The 21,690-nt window shown below is 45.9% G+C and overlaps 2 protein-coding genes across 8 annotated transcripts in view; both read right to left on the bottom strand.

Annotated features, from left to right (window-relative positions):
* Positions 1-21,690, bottom strand: part of LOC308481584 (cation channel sperm-associated auxiliary subunit beta-like) — a 122,947-nt gene that overhangs the window by 73,577 nt on the left and 27,680 nt on the right. The gene's annotated exons all lie outside the window — the stretch shown is intronic.
* Positions 1-21,690, bottom strand: part of LOC308482069 (cation channel sperm-associated auxiliary subunit beta-like) — a 60,077-nt gene that overhangs the window by 11,022 nt on the left and 27,365 nt on the right. For all 7 annotated transcript variants that reach the window (XM_081015088.1, XM_081015087.1, XM_081015089.1 and 4 more), the window contains 10 exons: positions 21,020-21,172; positions 17,575-17,719; positions 16,596-16,747; positions 14,418-14,560; positions 13,364-13,560; positions 12,317-12,643; positions 11,535-11,674; positions 8,877-9,083; positions 6,107-6,217; positions 4,582-4,692 (listed from right to left, as the gene is read on the bottom strand). In XM_081015088.1, the coding sequence (XP_080871214.1) occupies positions 4,582-4,692; positions 6,107-6,217; positions 8,877-9,083; positions 11,535-11,674; positions 12,317-12,643; positions 13,364-13,560; positions 14,418-14,560; positions 16,596-16,747; positions 17,575-17,719; positions 21,020-21,172 (1,686 nt within the window). The remainder of the gene's footprint in view (positions 1-4,581; positions 4,693-6,106; positions 6,218-8,876; positions 9,084-11,534; positions 11,675-12,316; positions 12,644-13,363; positions 13,561-14,417; positions 14,561-16,595; positions 16,748-17,574; positions 17,720-21,019; positions 21,173-21,690) is intronic.

Below are 21,690 nucleotides of genomic sequence, written 5' to 3'. Positions count from 1 at the left end.
CTCATTCCGGGCCACCAGAAGTCTCTGGCTACTAATTCCACCGTCTTCTCCTTGCCAAAGTGCCCGGCAGTGGGCGCGTCGTGCAGCTGCTGCAGTACCTTGGCGCGAAGTTCGTCTCCCGGCACGTAGATGGCCCCTTTACGGATGAGCAAACCATCTCGCAGCTGGAACTCGTCGGTCGCTGCCGTGCCCCTGTGCACCTCTGCCATCTTTGCTTGCGCGAAGGAGTCATCCTGCAACGCTCGTCGCACCGCATCCAGGTCAACTGTTGCCGCCGCGCACGCCCACACTGTCGGTGCGAAGATGTGCATGGCGGCCGCTGGCGTTGCCTCCTCCAGATACTGTGGCTTACGGGAGAGAGCATCCGCCATGATGTTGGTGTCCCCCGGGACATACTCTATTCGGAAGTCGAAATTCGCAAAGAACTCAGCCCAACGTATCTGCCTCTGGTTCAGGAACTGTGCCGTGCGCCAGTGCTCTAGATTCTTGTGGTCCGTGCAGACCTGCACCGTGTGCTTGGCGCCGATCAGGAAGTGCCTCCACGCTTTGAACGCTGCATGAATGGCCAGCAACTCCCTGTCCCAGATGGTGTAGTTCTGTTCGGACTTGCTGAGCTTCCTTGAGTAAAACGCTCCCGGCCTCCAAACCCCCTGCGGGTCTTTCTGCAGCAGGACTGCTCCCACGGCTCTGTCCGAAGCGTCTGTCTCCACCCTCATCGGCCTGCTGGGGTTGACATGAAGCAGCTGCTCTTCCGACGCGAAGAGACGCTTGAGTGCCTGAAAGGACTGCTCCGCCTGCTCTGTCCAGATGAACTTCTTTTTCTTGGAGCTGAGCGTGTCCGTGATGGCCGCTGTCTGCATCGCAAAGCCTTTGATAAACTTGCGATAGAAGTTCGCGAAGCCGACAAACCGTTGGACCTCCTTCCGGTTGCGTGGGCTTTTCCAATCCAACACTGCTCGGACCTTGGCGCTGTCCATGGCGAGCCCTTTATCAGACAACTTGTAGCCCAGGAAATCCACCTCGGTCACGTCGAATTGGCACTTCTCCAGCTTGGCGTAAAGCCTATGTTGCTGTAGCCTGCTCAGCACTTCCTTGACGTGTCTGTCATGCTCCTGCTGCGATTCCGAAAAGATCAGGATGTCATCCAAGAAACAGACGCACGTCTTGTAGAGGAGCCCCGCCAACACGTGATGCATGAAAGCTTGAAAAACGTGGGAGCCATTTTGCAATCCAAAAGGCATAACTCTATATTCGTAGGTGCCCAGGGGCGTGAACATGGCTGTCTTCCACTCATCTCCCTCCCGCATGCGAATGAGGTTGTATGCCCCTCGCAGGTCCAACTTGGTGAACACTCTGCCCTTCCGTACCTTTGCGAGGAGGTCGTCGATTCGGGGCATGGGGAAGTCCGATGGCTTGGTCACACTGTTCAAGATGCGAAAGTCCACTACAAGTCTTTTTTGGGGCGTGTCCCGCTTCTTAACAAAGAATACCGGACTGCCCCCCGCTGCCTTGGACTCTCGGATGAAACCGCGCTCCAAATTATGATCTATGAACTCTTTGAGTTCCTGCAGTTCGTCCTCAGACATGGAATACAGCTTCCCTTTGGGCAGCGCCGCCCCCGGCAGCAGGTCAATTTTGCAGTCATATGGTCTGTGGGGGGGTAGCCTGTCTGCCTCTTTCTCGCAGAAAACCTCCAAAAATTCTGCGTACTTGTGGGGAACCGCTTGCAGCGTGCCTAGCTGCAGCTGTGACTCCTCTTCCCCTCCTTCCTGCCTGGGCACGATGCAGTGTTCAGCGCAAAAGGAAGAGCCGAAGGTCAGCTGCCTCTGGTACCAAGCCAGCGTCGGGCTGTGCTTGTCCAGCCAACTCATGCCCAATACAATGGGCGTGTCCGATAGTTGAGTGACATTGAAGCTGATGATTTCCCTGTGATTCCCAAGTCGCATCACCATTGGTGGCGTCTGCTTCACCACTTGCCCCCCTAGCAGCTCCCTGCCATCCACCGTGACAACCTGCAGGGGCAGCGTGGCAGGCAGCAACTGTATAGCGTGCCGGTCGACAAAGTCCTGCCCTATAAAGTCCGCATTGCTTCCGGAGTCAATGGTGATTGGCACGTCCATGGTGATTCCATTGGGCAGCTGGAGCGACGCGGTGAGCTTCACTACCGGTTTGGGCGGGAGGGGGTCCATGGGCTGTAAAATCTCTGGGGACTGCTTCACTGACACGTCTGGCTGGGCCCCAGTGCCTCTTCCTCCAACCAGACTCCTTCGTTTCCCTGCTGTGGTTGTCCTTGCTGCGTTGCTGCAGTTACCATTGCTGAGGCTGCAGTGTGCTTGTGGAGCCTCTGGGGACACTCTTTCGCCATATGCTGTGGATCATCGCAGATGTAACACTTCCTGTTCCCTCTAGGAGGCTTCGCTTTCACTGCTGCCGGTGCTAGGGCTCTGGCTGCTGACTGAGCCCTTGCACCTCCAACCTCCATAGGTTCCGCTCCTCCTCCTGGCGGAGGCGTGGATTGCGCACGCGCTGCTTCTCTGGGAAGGAAGGAGGAGCCCCTGGCTGGTTCGCGCCCTCCACGCCCTTCGTCCCTGCTCCACGGACGTCCTTCCAGCCGCACCCCCACCGCCAGCGCCCTCTGAACGATCTCCTGCGTGGTCCGGGGTCTCTCCCCCCTCGCAATTTCATCTTTAACCGAGCCGTGCAATCCCTCCCAAAACAGGTCTCTTACAGGAGCCGAATCTCTGTCCCATTCCAGGGCACTGACCAAAGCGAAAAAGCGGGCATGGTACTGCCTTACGCTGGCCCTCCCTTGCTTCAGTCCATGTATCTCCTGCCGAGCAAGATCCACGTCAATGCTTGATAAAAAGCACCCATCCATCGCTTTAATAAAGGCATCCGCATTTTGGAGCGCCGGATCCTTATCTCTCCACAAATTGCGCAGCCATGCTTTAGCATCTCCATGCAAATGGGACATGATGAATCCCACCTTCTCTTGCTCATCTCTAAAGTCTTTGTTCAGCAGTTGCAGTGCACACATTACATCTGCTCTAAAGTTGGGGTACTGTTGCAAATTCCCATCGAAGTGAGAGACCAGACCGCCTGTTCGTCTCCCCAACCCAATCCCCTCCGGTTTGGGTGTCAGTTGCCCTTGCTTCGTAAGCACTTCCAACCTGACCTGGAGATCCCTGTAGGCGGCAGCTGCGTCCTCCTCTCTCTTCCTGGATGCAAGAGCCTCGGCATTCAGTCGTGTCACTGCTTCTCTGAGTTCCACTATCTGCTGTTCGGCCGTCATGTTGTCTGCCGTTCGTGAGCTCGCTAGTAGGCACCCGCTTTCTCTCCTCTCCGCGAGGACGTAGATGCCCACAATCTAGGGATGGAGCTTACTGTCAGAGCTGCTTCCAGATCCTAGCTCACAGAGGATCACGCTAGCCAGCGATCATTAAATAAAAGTCTTTATTGAGTTACAGTTTCCATTCTCAAGCTGCTGCGTGCAACTCTACGTCTCATGGTTAGATCGGCGAAGCTCCATCTGAGTCTCCGCCCCTTGTACACCAACTTAATATCCTAGCCTTGCTCCACCTTTTCCGCCTGACTGTTCTTCTCTGGGTCCCTCTGCCCCCCGGGGTCTCTTCCTTCCGGGATTCCTCTGACGCTGACCCCCCTGACTCTTCTCCCTCCTTTCGGCGGGCTTTAGGACCTGGCTCCCTTTCCGGGCTGCCTACTGCGCCACCTTCCTGTGCATTTGAACTTGGCACGCGCGCCCAACCTTCCACCTTCCGTCTGACCGTTTCTTCGCTCCCCGATGGAGGTGTGGCCACTCCTGACTCGTGCCCTCCCCCCTGTTGTGAGCTGCCAGCGCTTGATCCCTGGCGCCCTTCCTCTTCCCTGCTCTCTGGCGGTGACGCTGGTCCTGATTTCCAACTGCTCCCCTCTGAGTCCCCTCTGGCTCTATCTTCCTGGGGTGTCCCCCTAGGCTCCCCCCTTGCCCTGGCCACTGGTGCTCCTTTCTGTGAATCTTCTGATTCACTGGAAAGACTCGGAGATCTCGGGTCGTCGTCATCACTCATCTTTTCTTCTGCCTCCTCTCCCTTGCTCTCTGTTTCCTCCCTTGCCCTTGCCTCTGCTCCTGAACCCCTGACAGTTATGATGCCCCATTTGCGGAATTCCCTCCCCAAAGATATTTGCCTGTCACAACATTGTCATCTTCTCAGCAGTAGCTAAGGGTATTTTTGCCTTCTTAGGTTTCTTAACGTACTGTTATTTTGATATACCCGGTACTTTACATACTGGATGTAATGGTTCCAGGATACAGTGGTACCTCCAGATGCGAACGGCATCCGTTCTGGAGCTCCGTTCGCATCCTGAATAGAACGTAAGATACGACGGCGCGTCTGCGCGTGCCTGGGTCGCGTTTTGCCACTTCCGCGCATGCGTGTGACACACACTCCGTCACTTCCGGGTTGCAGCGGAGCGCAACCCGAAAGCGCTCAACCTGAAGCACATTCAACCCGAGGTATGACTGTACTACATATCTCCTCCGAATAACAAACAAAAAGCTGCACCTGTAGGCATAGCCCTTACCTTCTCCTTGCAATCAGAAAAGGCAACAGAAAAGGACAGCTTCATATTTTCTGTACATCCACATTCAGAGCGCTTTGACTTGCCAGCACATTGCTTGTACCGTCCAGAATTCTGTTGGAAAAGTAAAGGAACCCCTGACTGTTAGGTCCAGTCACGGACGACTCTGGGGTTGTGGCGCTCATCTCGCTTTACTGGCCGAGTGAGCCAGGGTTTGTCCGCAGACAGCTTCCGGGTCATGAGGCCAGAATGACAAAGCCACTTCTGGCGAACCAGAGCAGCACACAGAAACGCTGTTTACCTTCCTGCTGCTTGCACTTGATGTGCTTTCGAACTGCTAGGTGAGCAGGAGCTGGGACCGAACAATGGGAGCTCACCCTGTTGTGGGGATTTGAACCGCCGACCTTCTGACTGGCAAGCCCTGGGCTCTGTGGTTTAGACCACAGTGCCACCCGTGTCCCAAAGAAGGTATAATCAAGGCAATTCTCGACTGTGCTTACAAAGTAGACCAGCATATGCAATGGAAATCATTTGACCTCTGAATCAGTCTATAGTTTTTCAACTATCAGTGGACTGGAGAGCCCTGCGTGTTCAAATTTGGTGGAAAAGGGTTGTCAGAAAGAAAGGGAGAGTCAGGGCAAAGAGAACTATGCAATAACTCTTGTTCCTTAGTGAACAGGAAGCATGATATGCAGTTGGGTTGAAGAGAAGCATTCTCTTGAGCAAGAGACAAATGAGCTGAATGGACATTGGGGCTCTTGGGTGACAGCAAATGATTTTGCAGATGAAGTCCTCTGCCTGTTTTTCAGCCTTTCCCTTTTTCTTCTCTACACTCTCCGTATTCTTAAGCAGCCTTGATATGTTGACTTTGAGAGTCTTTAATGAGATGTAAAATATCAATATCTTGAATATATGGAATAGTGCAAAATGAGCTATGCATGCAATCCTCTACTGCCTCTTGTTGATAGAACAGGAAAACATGGAGGATTGTAAAACGGGGTGAGACAGTAGAGTTCACCTAGGGCAAAAAAAGGAAATGCTCATATTGGCTGCTCTGGGTGCTTCAAATTGTTCCCATTGCTCCTAAAGTATATTTACCTTGAGTGTGTGGAAAGTAGTTGGGCAATTGTGTCAACATATGTTCTGATCCTATCTATCCTATTACTGCAAAGGTTTGGCAAGTGATATGAGGTGGCCATGAGGTGGCCATAAAGTTAAAACATAAGGATTCGAGCCCAAGTTTTCAGGTTATTTTTCTCAGAATAATATGCAAAAACCAGCTATTTATAGTGGGAAGAAGAAGATGTTGACAGATGTGCAAGCAGGATGCCTAAGTTCTGGGGCAAACTCTATAGAAATGCTCATCTGGAAGTTGAATTTCAAGATTCTCCTCTTAATTAGAAATCTCTTTTCTTAATGCGTGTATATGTATGTAAAGAACATGCAACAGCACGGAGTGCAAAATGGATAGCAATTTTTTAAAACGTGCATTCTCAAAGCTCTTACATGAGTAGCTATGAAGACTTACTTTTGAATTTGTAAAATAATCCCTCAGTTTAGGTTTGCTGGGGTCAGCATTATAGAAGTTTTCTGTGAGTGGAACAGCAATTCCCAAAACAGATGGTGGCCTGTAGTTCACCTGTATGAAAAACAACACATTTTAATGGGGAAAATTTATTATTTGAAGAATGTTTGCAAACAACTTAAATCGTTAGCAGGACTGACATAAAAACGTGCAGTGAAAATTATTTAAATAAAATACAAAGGATAAATAGTAAATAGATATGAATTGGCTATGCAGTGATAAAAGATAAAACATAAGTAAGCACAGAAAGGGTCAATGATTTTATGTTTTCTAATTGGTTGTATAAATTTATTTGTGTGATAATCTTTGTAAATGAAAAAAGAGGGAAATTATATGATGAAAAATAAGACTGGTTTCCCCTTTGTGTCATCTCCCCAACCCTGTATTCATACAATTATTACCAGCAGCACAGATTTCTTTCTTTTTTTAAAAAAAAATTATTAAGGCTTTATTAATACAGATAAAAGAACAAATTTAAAAAGCAAACTAATCTAAATGAAAACAGAAAGAGAAAGAGAGAGAAATGCAATCTTCTCTCAAAGGTAGATCTCAAGCCGTGTCTCACACATAAGGGGGTGGTTCTTCCCAGATCTCACCTGGGAGCTTCCCTTCTTCCAGCCTCCCACCCTGGGAGACCTTCCCTTCCCTGCCTCTCACACAGGGTCCTTCACCAGCCAGCCCTCACCTTCATGTGCATACACCCCCTCATTGAGCCAGAGCAGAGGACATAAAAACAACGCCACCAAAAGCAGGACCAAAGGAAGGCAGGAAAAAAACATGAAGATGAAAATAATAAAAGAGTGGAAAAAGAAAAGAAAGGGGGGGGAGGAAATAAAAGGGCTTCTGATTCAAATATCCTGAGAAGAGCTCTGAAGCCCAGACGTAATGGACGCAGAGGGCATAGCACTGCACGTATTGGAAACTCCCCGATGCAGTCGCCATGAGCGGAGGTATCTCTGTTTCTTTTAATTTTTTTTTTTTTAATAATTTTTATTAACTGGCCAATCACATCAAATTAAATCACATCACATAAATTCCAAATTACAAAGCCAAATTTTTAAATTTTGTTGGGGGAACCCATACTTCAAGATCCAAAGGGGGATTCAAATCATCTTCTTATTACTGCATTAATGTCCAAATCAGTCCCAATCAGTCCAAACAGAGTTCATAGTTCTATCCAATCTTATCTTGGTGTTTCCACATCATATCTTGTTCATATAATTTCTCTTTTCCCTTTACGATCTCTTCTGTTAGTCTCCTTAAGCCGATAAGCAAATATAATAATCCTGTGTGAATTTCCCCTTCTTCCAATCTAAGTCCAGATGGTTTCCATATATCATCTCCTTCGTAGATAACATCGCTCTTTCCATCGTAAATTAGGCAGTTGTCCCTCTTAAATCCCACTGAGGAGTTAGTCCACGATATGTAAACAACTCTGTTTCTCTCTTTCTCCTCCCAGACTCAAGAGCTCCGACAGTGCCTCCCAAAATGGCGACGGCATTTTTAACTGCGTCATTCCAAAACTCTTAAATTTCCAGCTTCGTCTTGGAACATTGCTTTGGTTCGAAAATTTATCTCCACACAGCCTTAAATCCACAACTTAAGTCCTTAAATCGACATTTCTCACTCATTAGGGGAGGGGATTCTTGTTTAATCACTTAGAGATTAAACCCCCCCTCAGTCATTTGCCGTACCGTATCTTGACGTATCTTCTCATATCTTATTCTTGTCTTGTTTTATCAGAGATCTCTTCTGTCAGCAGTCTTTACTCCCCCTCTTTCCTTGAAGTATGTGCAATTTATCTCGTCCAAATTGTTTCTTTTAAAGATTCTTGCAAACTAGCGGCGCGGATCAGAGACGGCATCGAGGAGTGCCGGAATCCCACAGGAGGGCTTTGTGCCTAGTGCCCCCATCCCCACAAATTCGGGGGTGGTATAGGGCACAGCAGGCAAGGGCCGTCCCCCCCACAATCCTGGAGGGGTTAAGGAGGCTAATTACCCCCATCATAGCCTCCAAATTACCTCATGTGGGTCGGAGAGATGTTATTGTCAGCCATCTTCCGATGCGCCCCCTAGTGGCCCCCCTATCTCTGTTTCTTTTAAGATGTATCTGAATTTCGGACTTAAGAAACATACGTGTTTTGGAAGAAAGAGAATGGTAACCTGCGAAATGAATCAGCCACTGAGTGCCAAGGCTTTGATCTGGAGATGATTAAGATCGGAATTGGTGCAGGATCAAGGAATAACATCAACCCCTGATATCCAGAACACGGGAAGTCATCCAAAAATGTTCAATTCGGAACTGTTTAGTTGGCTCTTTTGATTGTATTGTGATTTGGCATGATTTGGCATCGAATTAATGTGGCCTCCATAGGATTGTTATTAATGAAACATTTAAAAAATAGATTTTTTTAAAAAAAGACAGTTGGAAATGTTGACCCTGCCTTCTATCAGAAGAAAAGTTAGCTTTACTTGTCTGCTTCACTGACACAGATGCCAGAGAGTGTAGTGACGTCCTCAGCATTGCTCTCTGTTTCATGGGCCACACTTAAATCCATCCAACTCAGGAGTCTTGTGCCTAGGTATGGCTTTGGAAAAATGTATCCCGGGGCTTCATAGAACAATGGGTACATCTGTGCCCTTCCCCTGTTCAGAACACTTAAGAAAGGGTACGAAAGAATTCTAAACTAAAATGTAGGATTTAGGATCCTTACCGGTAGCTGCTTTAAAAGTCTGGCAATCGCTGAGCCATTTGGTTCAGCGCTGACATCCTCAACTAGCCAGTCTGAAGGAGAGGTTTTAGCAGATAGAACATAGTGCATTGATTTAAGATAGGAGCAGGAATTCTTCAGCGTTAAGACAAGAGTTGTCACTTCACATCGGAGAGATCCCAATCCGATAACAGCTATGGTGGTTTTACCCTAGGGATGTTTATGAGAAAGCATAACATTAATTGGTCTCCAACATAGATGAATATAATTAGCTTCCCATCATAGGATGGATCTACACACGGGGGGAAACCCACTATAAATAAGTCAGAAATTAAATTGTTATAACAAAAGAAAACAAACACTATGGAAAATCGCAAAGAATTTTGTTTGTTTTTTCTCCAGCACCATCTGGTGTTGCATGTTTATAACGCACTCAAAGAGCAGGGGTTGGCAAACTAAGGCCTGTGGGTCGGATAAGGCCCAAGGGGCTCTTTAATCCAGCCCAAGGACTCTGCTGCCCACTCGGTCAGTCCCCGTGCTAAACTGATATCTCACCACGCGGGGACTGACTTCCATGATGGGCGTGTGGGTGGCTGTGGATTGGCTTCAGGAAGCTCCCGCAGCCAATTCTAAGCCGCAGACGCCTCTGGGCAGGCAGCAACGCTGGCCAATTCAAAGCCGTGCCAGGTTTCCTCAGCTCGTGGGCGGTGAGGCTTCGGATTGGCCAGCGAGGCAGCCATGGACAGAGAGGCCCATGGGCGCATCGCAGGGCTTCGGCCGGAGCTTGGCATGCCTGCTGGCCCTGTGCCTGGCACCCGGGAAAGCTCTTCCAGAAGCGAGAGCTGCCGCCACAGCTGCCGGCTCCCAACCACCGCCAGAGGAGGTAGGAAATCGGGGAGGGAGGGGCTGGGGGAGAGAGAGAAGCCCCCTCTGCTGGTGTGTGTGTGTGTGTGTGTGGTCCAGCCTGCCAGAAGATTTAAGGGACAGTGAGCTGGCCCGCTGGTAGAAAAGTTTGCTGACCCCTGCCATAGAGCCTTATCCATGCAAGCATGGCTGTTGACGTAAGGCATTTGCATTCATTTCGCCAGCACAGCATGTGTGCATTGTACGTACTAGAAGAAATCCAAATTCTGTCTTCCATTGGAATAGTTTTAAGAATTATCATATGACAAATGTTTCTCAAACAGGAATAATAAAAATTATTAAACTAATACTCCAAAACAAACGTATGACAACAATATATCCATATAAAGACAAGGGTCACACATCAGGTAAAGATAGCTGGGACTGGGCCCCATTCACAACAATAGACCTACAGTACGACCATGTCATACATGCATTTAACTTGCCTGATTTCAACCATACGCAGTTGAAGTCTGGCTGGTTGAAATCTTGCAAGTTGAATAAGGAGCTGGCAGGAGGCGAGCACCTTGCTTGAGAAGCAAGGCAGAGAGCTTAAAAGCTATTTTTTGCACCAGGAAAATCTGATGCAAAAAAGCACTTTTAAGCTATCTCTGCCATGCTTTGCCTATCTGCATGACGGGTCTGGGGTGCTCCTGGGAGATTTTAAGAGAACTTGGATGGACCTGTGAGATCTCGCAAGAGCACTTCAGGGCTTCTGGAGTCCCAGGATGCTCATGAAGGGGTCCAGTTCCAATGATTTGAGTACACACATTTTTGCAGATATGCAGACTGCTTTGAACGGAATGCCGGTGTAAGATACAATTGCACTGTAGTCATTAATAACCTGCATCCCATTGCTTTCAGTAAACCTTGTAGTGTAGTCTTATACCATATAGCTGTGTCTGTGCTAAACTGGTGCCTGAAGGTGATTAGGGGTAGGGTGAGGGCTATTAAAAGGAGTGTAAGACTATGAGTGGCTGGTTTTTGTATCAGTGTTGTGTTCCCCCAAAGGCTGCCAATTACTGCTGCTTTGACCTATGAAGCCTTAAACGGCTCAGGAGTATAATACCTCAAGGACCACCAATGTGCTTGTGCTTGTGGGAGGGGGATTGCAGGCCCGTGCGCAGTGTGCCTTGGGAACTGGGAAGTAAGCATCAAAAACGACATGAGAAGAACTTGGAAATAAATTGGACATGAGGTTTTGGCATAGGCATTGGGTGTGTATCCCAAATCATCCTACCTGACTGCTGGATGATTATTCACAAGGGTCAGTCCTGGGTTAAGGGTCCCCTCAAGATGCTGGTAAACTAAGCTGACAGCCCCTGGCCACTGAACGGAAGCCCTTGGCCCATCACCCCCACCTCACGTCATCTGGACCTTCGGATTGCAACCCAGACGCCTTTACCAGGGTACCCTGAGATTTTTACATGTCCAACAGGAGAGGCTCCCTCCCACCCCCAGGTTACACTAAGCATCCAACCCAATGCCTTTCCCCAGCACACATGCTGGCCCCTCCCTGCCAGCTCACCGCCACACCTACTAACATCTGCAATGAATGCCCAACACATCTACCAACCAAGTCTCATTACTCTACAATTTCTAGGTTTCTGTGAGGAAAGCCATAGCGTAAACTGGTCTAAAACCAACATAAGTTTGTTTTGTACAAAAACACGGGGAGAAGATTTTTGGAGTCTGAATGCACATTAAAGCTGTGTGTACTTTATCAAGGTACTCTGAAAAGAGCTGGCAGCATGTTACCTTTTCAAAAAATCTACTGTGAACAGTGATATCGATTAAATTGCTATTGTTGTCGTCAAAATAAATTTTTGTTCTCACATCCAGTAGAGAAGGCCTTCCAATTATAATGTGCATTAGCCTATTATGGAACACATTATACGCTGTGGAAGGAAACAACAATGAGAATAATGTTTATTTCCAATATTTCTTTCCTGTAGAACAACCTCACACAAAAGGCAAAACTTAGCTCCACTCTGAGACTGCAGTTGGGTTGAAAAATACTTGAGGATTTTGGCTGATTCCAGTGTACCCTTATTTCATATACATCTGTGTACAAATGCACATCAAAATGAGAAATCCATATGAAAGATCTGTAGGCAGGATGGGAGTTAATAGGATAAAAATATATGTAAAATACATTTTGTTGAATTTCAGTTAAATTATTAGAGTGAGGATCATAACTTATAAAGAGTTTGCTTTCATATGATTTCAAACACTTTCAGACATTTTATAGAGAATACATAGAGTAGAGAGACAAGAAATACTGTATTTTTTGCTCTATAAGACTCACTTTTCCCCTCCTAAAAAGTAAGGGGAAATTTGTGTGCGTCTCATGGAGCGAATGCAGGCTGCGCATCTATCACAGAAGCCAGAATAGCAAGAGGGATTGCTGCTTTCACTGCGCAGCGATCCCTCTTGCTGTTCTGGCTTCTGAGATTCAGAATTTGCTCCTCCAAAAACTAGGTGCGTCTTGTGGTCTGGTGCATCTTATAGAGCGAAAAATACGGTATGTGCAGTCTTACCTACATTAACTGGAGTCACTCTGAATTTCAATTCCAGCTTTGACCCAATATCCAAGTATTTAATGGCATGGCGTGGTAGGTCATCAAACTGTTGTATTGTATATCTACATATGTCAACAACAATTTTCCATTTTCTTTTATTTACAGTGCCAAAGTCATACAAGAACCACCTCCCAGGTGGAATGTCTGTATTTAAAAGCACCCTATTAGGCATGGTAGCATCTCCTAAAGCATTTTGGTCATTCACAACTTGAACAATGAAGAAACTGCTACTGCCTGGAATCACCACTGTTTTCTCAAGATCGGTTGGTTTAAATATATTCACACCTGGAAAACAAGAAAATAATGAAAACATCATTCAATGTGCAGAAGCTGCATTTCCCTTTGTTGTTGTTGTTGTTGTTGCTGCTGCTGCTGCTGCTAGGAATATGCTTAATTTACACAAAAGATAAACTGATCTGAAGCTATGGCTTCTTTGATATAAAGTTTAGATTCCTAATTTTTGACAGACTGCCACTACCTGTGTGACTCTCCTAGTCAACAGCAGCCCTGTAACTCCCACAGCTCATAAAACTTTTTATTTTGCTAGAAACCTCAGAAATACAGGCAGTGTCAAGTGAAGGCTGAAATCCCATGCTTCATTCACAGGCTGGAAATTGGGGGCTCTTTCTCTTCTTTTTATGGGGCTACCAGATTAACCCCTTACCTTACTTTTCTGGGATACACCTTCCGTACCCTTTCTTCATTTTGCAATTTTCTCTCCATAAGAAAAGTATGAATTTACACATAGTGGGAGACTGATTGGCTGGCTGTTGATTTAGGAAGGGGATCTAGTAGAAATAAAAATGACTGGATGGCGAGGAACATATAAAAGAGGCTACATAGGAAATTAGGAAATGCTGGGCAGGGGCCACCACCATGCAACCAATCTTAGACAAATAGTATTCCCTACAATTCTTTTCCTATATATTTCCCCACTTAAGTGTGATTAGCATAAGCCAAAGACCCTCCTTCCAAAAACTTTTCATTATCAGGTGATGCACAAACCTGGAGAAGTCAGCTGAAGCCTGTATGATATACTGCTCCCTGTAGGGGGCAAAACTCTTAAAGTATTTGCTGTACAAGGGCTAGCAGTTTTAGATTCAACAGGAAACCGATCTAGAACATCTACCAATGCAGATGATATAAAGCCCGGAGGAGCTGGCGTCCTAAAAACCTCTCTGATTATACACGATCCTCCTGGCCTAAATTAAAAAGAAGCATACATTTAATACCACCTTGATGATGTCAGATCACACATCTAATGAATTTTAACGAATTTCGACTAGTTCCTAAGATTCCCTTGCTGGAAAATAGTACTAAGAGAAAATTGTGGTTTCAAGCATGTCAGCTGGCACAGGGCTGCTGTTCAGCAGCTATTTCTGATCTTTTGAATCACTTTGATTTTGTATTGAATTGTAGTAATTTTTTGATGAATTTGTCTTTAGCTTTATATTCTCCTGTGCTTTGAATTTACTACCATGATCACAATGTCTGTTAACTTGTAATGGTATTATTGTTACTGTGAGCCACTTTGAGCTCAACAGTTGTTGTGGGGAAAGCAGAATACAAATATTAAATCAAATCACACGAAAATACCCCTTAATCTCCAAGTTAGGTACACCCAGTAGGTACAATATTTCATGGGCCATATTATCTGAACCTGTTCCTTCTGGCTCTAGCAATATCACATCCCTGGAAGACAGCAGATTCCAGCAGTCTTTGCTCCCAAATGTGGTGGTGGGTCCCCATCCCCCACAGATTACACACTGCAGAAACCGTTTCCAATTTCCTACAACACACACATCACCTACTGATATATTTTTGAAGCCTTCAAGTTTTGTTTGAAACTTGTATTACACGGTACACGTTGCAAATGTTAGTACAAAGTGGTTCTAAGAGCAGGCAGAACAAGAAAGTGGCAACCCTCTGAACAATTTAACCAAATTAGAGAGATGCTATTTTGCTATATTATGTAAAATAGCAGGGTACATTAAAAAGAAAAACCCAACAGAACAAGACATTGCTTGTTAATAAAACATATGCTGTTATTGATATTTACTCATAATCTAATCTTTTGCCTCTTTGCAGATTACTGAATCTCTCACGTTTTGTTGCTATCAGTGGCTCGTGGTTTAAAAGTAACATCTGCTCTTCAGTGATATACTGTACAGCCAAAGGAAATTCAAAACCTAAGTCAATATCCTGGAACAAAGTGAGAAAATTAATTATATATATATATATATATATTCATGCGTTTATAGATACAAAACTTGCTAAACAATTTTAGGAATTAAAAAAGATAATTTAATTTATAATAGCAATCAGAAGAGAAATTGCTTAGAAACTGTGTTTCTTTATAACAAGAGGTTATATCCCCTCTGCCCTCAAGGTCTTCAACGTCAAAGTTATAGCTCAATTGCTCTACGGAATTCCAGTCTGGCTGCCAGGGTTTACCCAGCCGGTAGAATGAGTGCAGGCAGCTTGTGTCTAGAGAAGGTCAACACAAGGTAGAGACTGCAGCCTGGGCGAGATTTCTTACATGCTGGTTAAACATCTGCCTCACAACAGATAAAGATCCTCTCCTTAGTGAAGTTTTGCTAGATCCCTTTCTTTCCCCAGGGCTACAACGGTTTAACATAAAGGGACAGCAACTTGTTCTTAAATGTAAACTATATGTTGATCTCCGCCTGCAGTTCCTAGATCAACTCTGCATCCCCAAATGGAAACCAGAGTTAGAGGTCATACATTTTCTATTATTGGGGAACAATCAGGCGCTCACCAAGTTAGTGGCTAAATATCTTTATCTGTTTTTTTGTCGTCGAAACACACTGCAGACGTCTGATATCCCTGGAGACCTAGAGATGTAATGTTAGATTGCTTTGTCTCTTTCATTTGACAAATGTTTTGTGTCACTGGGAAGGCGGGAATTCGGTATTGATTGCTATGGATGTTGGTATGTGATGCCAATAAAAGGTTTGATGACGATGAAACTGGTAATTAAGCAGCACAGACATAGCTGCAGTAATCCAAAAATAATACTGATTGAAATATACTCAGAGTCACAAAGTGATTTCATGCTCTTTATTCAGCTCATAGTGGTGAGGAGGAATGAATGGAAGTCCCTTCACAGTATCTGCTTTATATACATTATTTACACAATGGGCTGCACATGATTGGCTAATTCCGGAATTCTACTGTAAGCCAATCAGGTTGTGGATTCACTTCTATCTGGAGCAGGATTGGGTGGTTCCTGCCAACCAATCATACTGCTGCATTGTTCTAGGACCAATCAGACTGCTGCATTCTGAAGCCTATTGTTCTAGGAGCAATCAGACTGCTGCATTTTGGATCCTATTGTTCTAGGACCAATCAGACTGCTGCAGTTTGGATCCTATTCAACTCAGTACATAACACTGATATTACAAAATTTCTCCCTAGTTTCTCTTAAATTTCTAATGAGTACAAGACTACGTTTTTAAAAATCAGTATTTGCTCAGGGTACTGAAGATAATGGTAGGAGTCAGTTAAAGCTAAGCACTTTCAAGTCCCACTTGAAAGAAGTGAAGGAGTTGAAGGTGGCAACTTAGTTGAAGCATTATGTGACTTTGCCTGTGCTAAGGGGGTGGGGCAAACTCAATGGTTTTCTGAAAGTTTCATTAATGCACTCCCTCGGCATATAGGGCACATATACAGGAAATATGGTTCGGATTGAGCTATTGGGACCCGACTGCGCCGCTGAGGCCCACCGCCTTTCAAGGTGTTGCTGCCAGGCCAGGCAGGAGCAACAGCCAATGCCCAGACTGCCAGCTTTAATGGTCCTTCTTGGCAGGGAATCGACCAGGGTTCCTGGGACTGGGGAGAGATTTCCTGCAATGACTGGAGCACGTGAGGTCAGAGCTTGAGGGACCGCAAACATCGCCCCCACTCCCCCCCAGAAAGCAGTGAGCAGCTATTTTTTTTAAGGAACCACAGAATTGTCTTTCTTGCTGTAACCCATTATAATGGTGGCTTTGCTGAAATCAACTTTTAATTTTTTTTTTTTTTAAAAAGAATTAAATCTATTATAAGGATATCTGGATAGTGGTGAAAAAATGCTGGATTAATGACTCCAGTGTCCATTCTAGAACTAGCTTCCTACTTTGACATGTTGGAAGAGTGAAGGTTTGTCCTTAACAAGAACAACAATTATTACAATCTCATAGACATTTTTCATTCATGCATCAAAAGCATACTTAACCTTCAAAAAAGTGTCCACATCCACACTCGTCTCTTTTACAAATGAGTCAATTGTATCATTCAGAGAAATATGATTTAATATTCCCAGGTGGTCAAAGTACATGTTGAAGATACCCTTTGCCGGGGGGAAAACCTTGGCATATCTCAGTACACCTACAGAAAAGGGGAAATATAAATAATGGGCATGCATCAAATCTTATTATTATAGGAAGCATGAGTTTATTCTAGAACAATAGGTTTCTGTGAATATTTGGAGAGATCAACAGCTCTTCCAACCCATATTTAATCAATGCAATGAGGAAATAAATCGTTTTGATGAGGATAAAGTATATCTAAATTATGCAACTTCAGACAATAGTTCCTAAGGGCCAGGATCTAACAAGGTCATATGTGGTCAAATACTTTGAAGCATGCAAGGAGGTGTTGTTCCTTTTTGGAAGAAGCTCCTTGTGCCTCATGGTCTGAATGGATTGGTCGGCAATTGAGGGTTTTGGAAGGCGGGGGTAGATGCAGGGTGCTGCAGCAACAAATGAGTGGATTAAAAGCTTCTAAGACCCACTAGAAGATTGCAACGGCTCTTTGGATCCCAGCCAACCATACTACACTATGAGATATCAGCAAGCAGAATGCATAGGGCATTTATTCCCTGGAGAATAATGTGAAAATGGGGACATCAGGAGACAAGATAATAGCCTTTGCTGTTGGTCACCCAAGTTCCTGCAATCTCACTTAAGGTAGAAGTCATAGAAGATGCAGTGAATCTATGTCTCTAGTCTACATGGTTCTTGGTTTGGGCACCCTTAGGGCTCCCTGGTTCTGCCCAGGAGAGAGTGAATTCCTTAGGTGCATCAGGTGCTTCCATTTGTTTCTCCCTACCTAGCTATGAGAACACATAGGTTGGGGGACCTGGTTTCTTAGCCTAATCTCATATTTGAGTCTTCAAAGACTGCAGAAGACTCCACTTTTTAATGTTTTCCTACCTGCCTTACTGTACAAAAGGTTTGCCGCGTCAGTCACAAATATAATCGCTTGGGTGTAAACACATGAATCTACATCTATAATCATCTCAGCATTTAAAGCTAATAATGGTGCAAAATTGGTGCCTCCATCATAAGAAATCCACACCTAAAAGGGAGGGGGAGAGACAATAAAGAATATTGTATAAGAGATCTTTGTTGGCATCCATCTGTCTTGAGAGACAGGGGTGAAGTCAAACCACTGTGTTAGCAGTACTGAAGTGACCTAATAATAGTAATAATAATTTATTATTTGTACCCCACCCATCTGGCTGGGTTTCCACAGGCACTCTGGGCAGCTTCCAACAAAGATTAAAAATACATTAAAATGTCACACATTAAAAACTTCCCTGAACAGGGCTGCCTGCAGATGTTTTCTAAATGTCAGGTAGTTGTTTATCTCTTTGACATCTGATGGGAGGGCGTTCCACAGGGCGGGCGCCACTACTGAGAAGGCCCTCTGCCTGGTTCCCTGTAGCTTTGCTTCTCACAGTGAGGGAACTGCCAGAAGGCCCTCGGCGCTGGACCTCAGCGTCCGGGCAGAATGATGGGGATGGAGATGCTCTTTCAGGTATACTGGGCTGAGGCTGTTTAGGGCTTTAAAGGTCAATACCAACACTTTGAATTGTGCTCGGAAATGTACTATGAGCCAATGTAGGTCTTTCAGGAGAGGTGTTATATGGTCTCAGCGGCTGCCCCCAGTCATCCATCTAGCTGCCGCATGTTGTTTCCGGGTCACCTTCAAAGGTAGCCCCACGTAGAGCACATTGCAGTAGTCCAAGCGGGAGATAACTAGAGCATGCACCACTCTGGCGAGACAGTCCGTGGGCAGGTAGGGTCTCAGCCTGCGTACCAGATGGAACTGGTAGACGGCTGCCCTGGATACAGAATTGACCTGCGCCCCCATGGACAGCTGTGAGTCCAAAATGACTCCCAGGCTGCGCACCTGGTCCTTCAGGGGCACAGTAACCCCATTCAGGACCAGGGAGTCCTCCACACCAGCCCGCCCCATCCTCCAAGAACAGTACTTCTGTCTTGTCAGGATTCAACCTCAATCCATTAGCCACCATGCATCCTCCAACCGCCTCCAGACACTCACACAGGAACTTCACTGCCTTCACTAGTTCCAATTTAAAAGAGAGGTAGAGCTGGGTATCATCCACATATTGATGGACACCCAGCCCAAACCCCCTGATGATCTATCCCAGTGCTTTCATGTAAATGTTAAAAGGGGTACAAGCCTGGGCAGTGAGTGTGGAGGTCATGGGCTGCCCAGAAAAACAAGGCCCCCCTCTTGGTCTTGCTGATGTGGTCCAAAGGAAAGCAGGGCAATACATGCGGCAGCTAAACAGATGACTGGGGGCAGCCGCTGAGACCATATAACTTGATTGCAGGAGTTGCAGGAAGGAGGTGTACAAGGAGTTATCCAAGCATCTTAGGGATTCCAGACCAGATTTGTGTAGGGTTTGCTCATTAGCATTTTCTTCTCCCTAATATAGCCCACAACGCAGCAGAGGTTTAGGACCAGAGTTTTCCTTCTCTTAGATGGGCTATCTTACCAGGCTGACGAGCCTCACCTGCCCCTCATGTCCTTCTACAGAATGTGCAGAAACCATCTACTTGACCGCTGGACTATAATGGGTTTTATTTGCTCAATCCACCACAGCCTGTCTTCACAAGCAGGGTAAGTCCCTAACTCATCAAAGGTTTGAAACCCATCAGCAACCCTCACCTGGTTTAGCAGGTCACTCAAAGCCATTTCCTGGGGTGTGGCCGCTGTCACATACTCACAGCTAATAGGAGCCACAAGTGAGAGTTGAGCACAAGGTAGGAAGTAAAGGTGGACAGACTACCCCAGAAGGTCCCCCAATAAAGGTACTCCTCCTCCTCTAACACCCCATCATTTGAGATACCTAAAAGCACCCACCACATTGTCTTGAAGATGCTGACGAATATTTACAAAAAGTCACATAGATGCAGACTTCCAGGGGTGAGGAACAGTGGTTTGGCTGTCTCTCTGTTAGCTCCTGACTATTAACCACTCTGAAGATAAGGGTGATCTGGGAGTTATGCTCAAATGAATGAATATTCAGAAACAAGTCACTGGACAATATATCCCACAGGATAGCAACTCTGTTGCGTGCCTGCAGAACTCAGATTACATGCATCTTACTCAAGCACATCCAGCAAGCCAACTTTTGACCAGCGTGCAGGACAACACACCTTTCAATCACCCAACATCATGACCATGCCAGGGGGCAGTCAGGTGAGCCGTCCCAGGCACCTGCCCAAATTTGCATTGAAACTGCTGCCAAATCAGAGCCTTTTCCTCTCCGCTGTAGCAGCAGTTTCAATGCAAACCACTTTCTCTTCCTGGAGCAAGGTGTGCTCTCACTGCCCACCAGAGTCAAGACACCCATATTTTTTTTAAAAAAGAAATTAATAATGGTTTGATGTCTTAACCTAGGTGTGAGACAGCTTAGCAATGTAAAAATGCAGGCTGAACCATCATGCAGGATAAAGGAAGATTACCCTAGCCACAAGCTAAGTACAGAGCCATTAAGAAACAAGATGGGGCCACTGGCAATCCAAGAGAACTGTCCTCCCCTCCCGCCCGCCCCCAAATATAAACAGAGACAGGAAATTTGGAAGGTTGCCAGGGTAACTGGGTGCGATGTCACACGAAGAGTTTGGGGCTTTGGGCAGGAGGCTTGGAACAGAAAAAGGAAAGGAGCACGATCTTGGCAGGCAGGCCACGGGGAAGCTGGGAGAGATGCCTTGGACTGCAGTGCTGGGGGGGGGGAAGCCTCTCTTGAGATAACTGTGCTGTTAAGATCTGGACCCCCTCCATCTAAATTCAGGTGTAACTATGTGAATAAATCCTAACTCTTAAAGCTATGACAGCCTCTGCTCAAACCCTCTAAGTGTCTCCATTTCCCAGGGATGTCCTGATTTAGAGAAGCCATCCCCGTTTCTGATTTGATCCAGGAATATCCCAATTTTCCTTAGGATATCCTTATTTTCATTGGAAAAATGTTGGATGGTATGGAGTTATCCAACCCCCGAGCTGTATGAAGGCAATCCATAGGGAAGTTGGTTTTTTTAATTTTTAATGTTCTATTATGTTTTTACATACGTTGGAAGCTGCCCAGAGTGCTGGGGCAACCCAGTAAGATGTGTGTGGTATAAATAGTAGAATTATTGTTATGGAATGAGGGGTTCCTATTTTCATCGAAGAAATGTTGGAGGATGTGTGACTTCTGTGTCTTGCTTCTCAAGGGAAACACGGCCGCAGGGTGAGGGTCTGGAACCCCCAGAATCCTGCTACCGTTTGACAGAGGTTGGGGGTTGGAATGCCACCTTTGCAACACTATGTGCCAGTTGTTAATACACCTTCCTTCTTACACACCTGACTGCCATATGCATACAGAAAATGGCTGTTTGTGTGAAAATACAATCCTTTTGGTATAAATCGCGGATCTGGAAACCAGAAGGCTGGGAATTTTCTTTTTTTATTCATGCTGCCGTCTGTTAACTTATGCACTGATATCAAGGCCCGATTCTAGGAAGAAAAAGAAGGAAACACAGTTAAACATATGCATTATCAAAGAAAGAAATGATACAGCAGAAACACAGTGTCCAAGCAGATTGTTAGAACTGGGCAGGTATAGTTGCCCTAACAAGAGCCAATTCATACCTGGTTAAGACCTTCTCATTGCCAGGAAGGCGTTCATTCATAGCTGTCAACGTTTCCCTTTTTTTAAGGGAAATTCCCTTATTTCGAATAGGGAAAAGTTGACAGCTATGTGTTCATTGAAGGGAAGGCCCTGGTTCATCACTTAAAGGTAAAGGTAAAGGGACCCCTGACCATTAGGTCCAGTCATGACCGACTCTGGGGTTGCGGCGCTCATCTCACTTTATTGGCCAAGGGAGTCGGTGTACAGCTTCCGGGTCATGTGGCCAGCATGACTAAGCCACATCTGCTGAACCAGAGCAGCGCATGGAAACGCTGGTTACCTTCCCATCGGAGCGGTACCTATTTATCTACTTGCACTTTGACGTGCTTTCGAAGTCCCAGCA

Source organism: Podarcis pityusensis (assembly GCF_964106645.2).
Source record: "Podarcis pityusensis genome assembly, chromosome: 1".
NCBI classification, from domain to species: Eukaryota; Metazoa; Chordata; class Lepidosauria; order Squamata; family Lacertidae; genus Podarcis; species Podarcis pityusensis.
The sequence above is the reverse complement of the archived record's forward strand: the minus strand, read 5'-3'. Positions and strand labels throughout refer to the sequence as shown.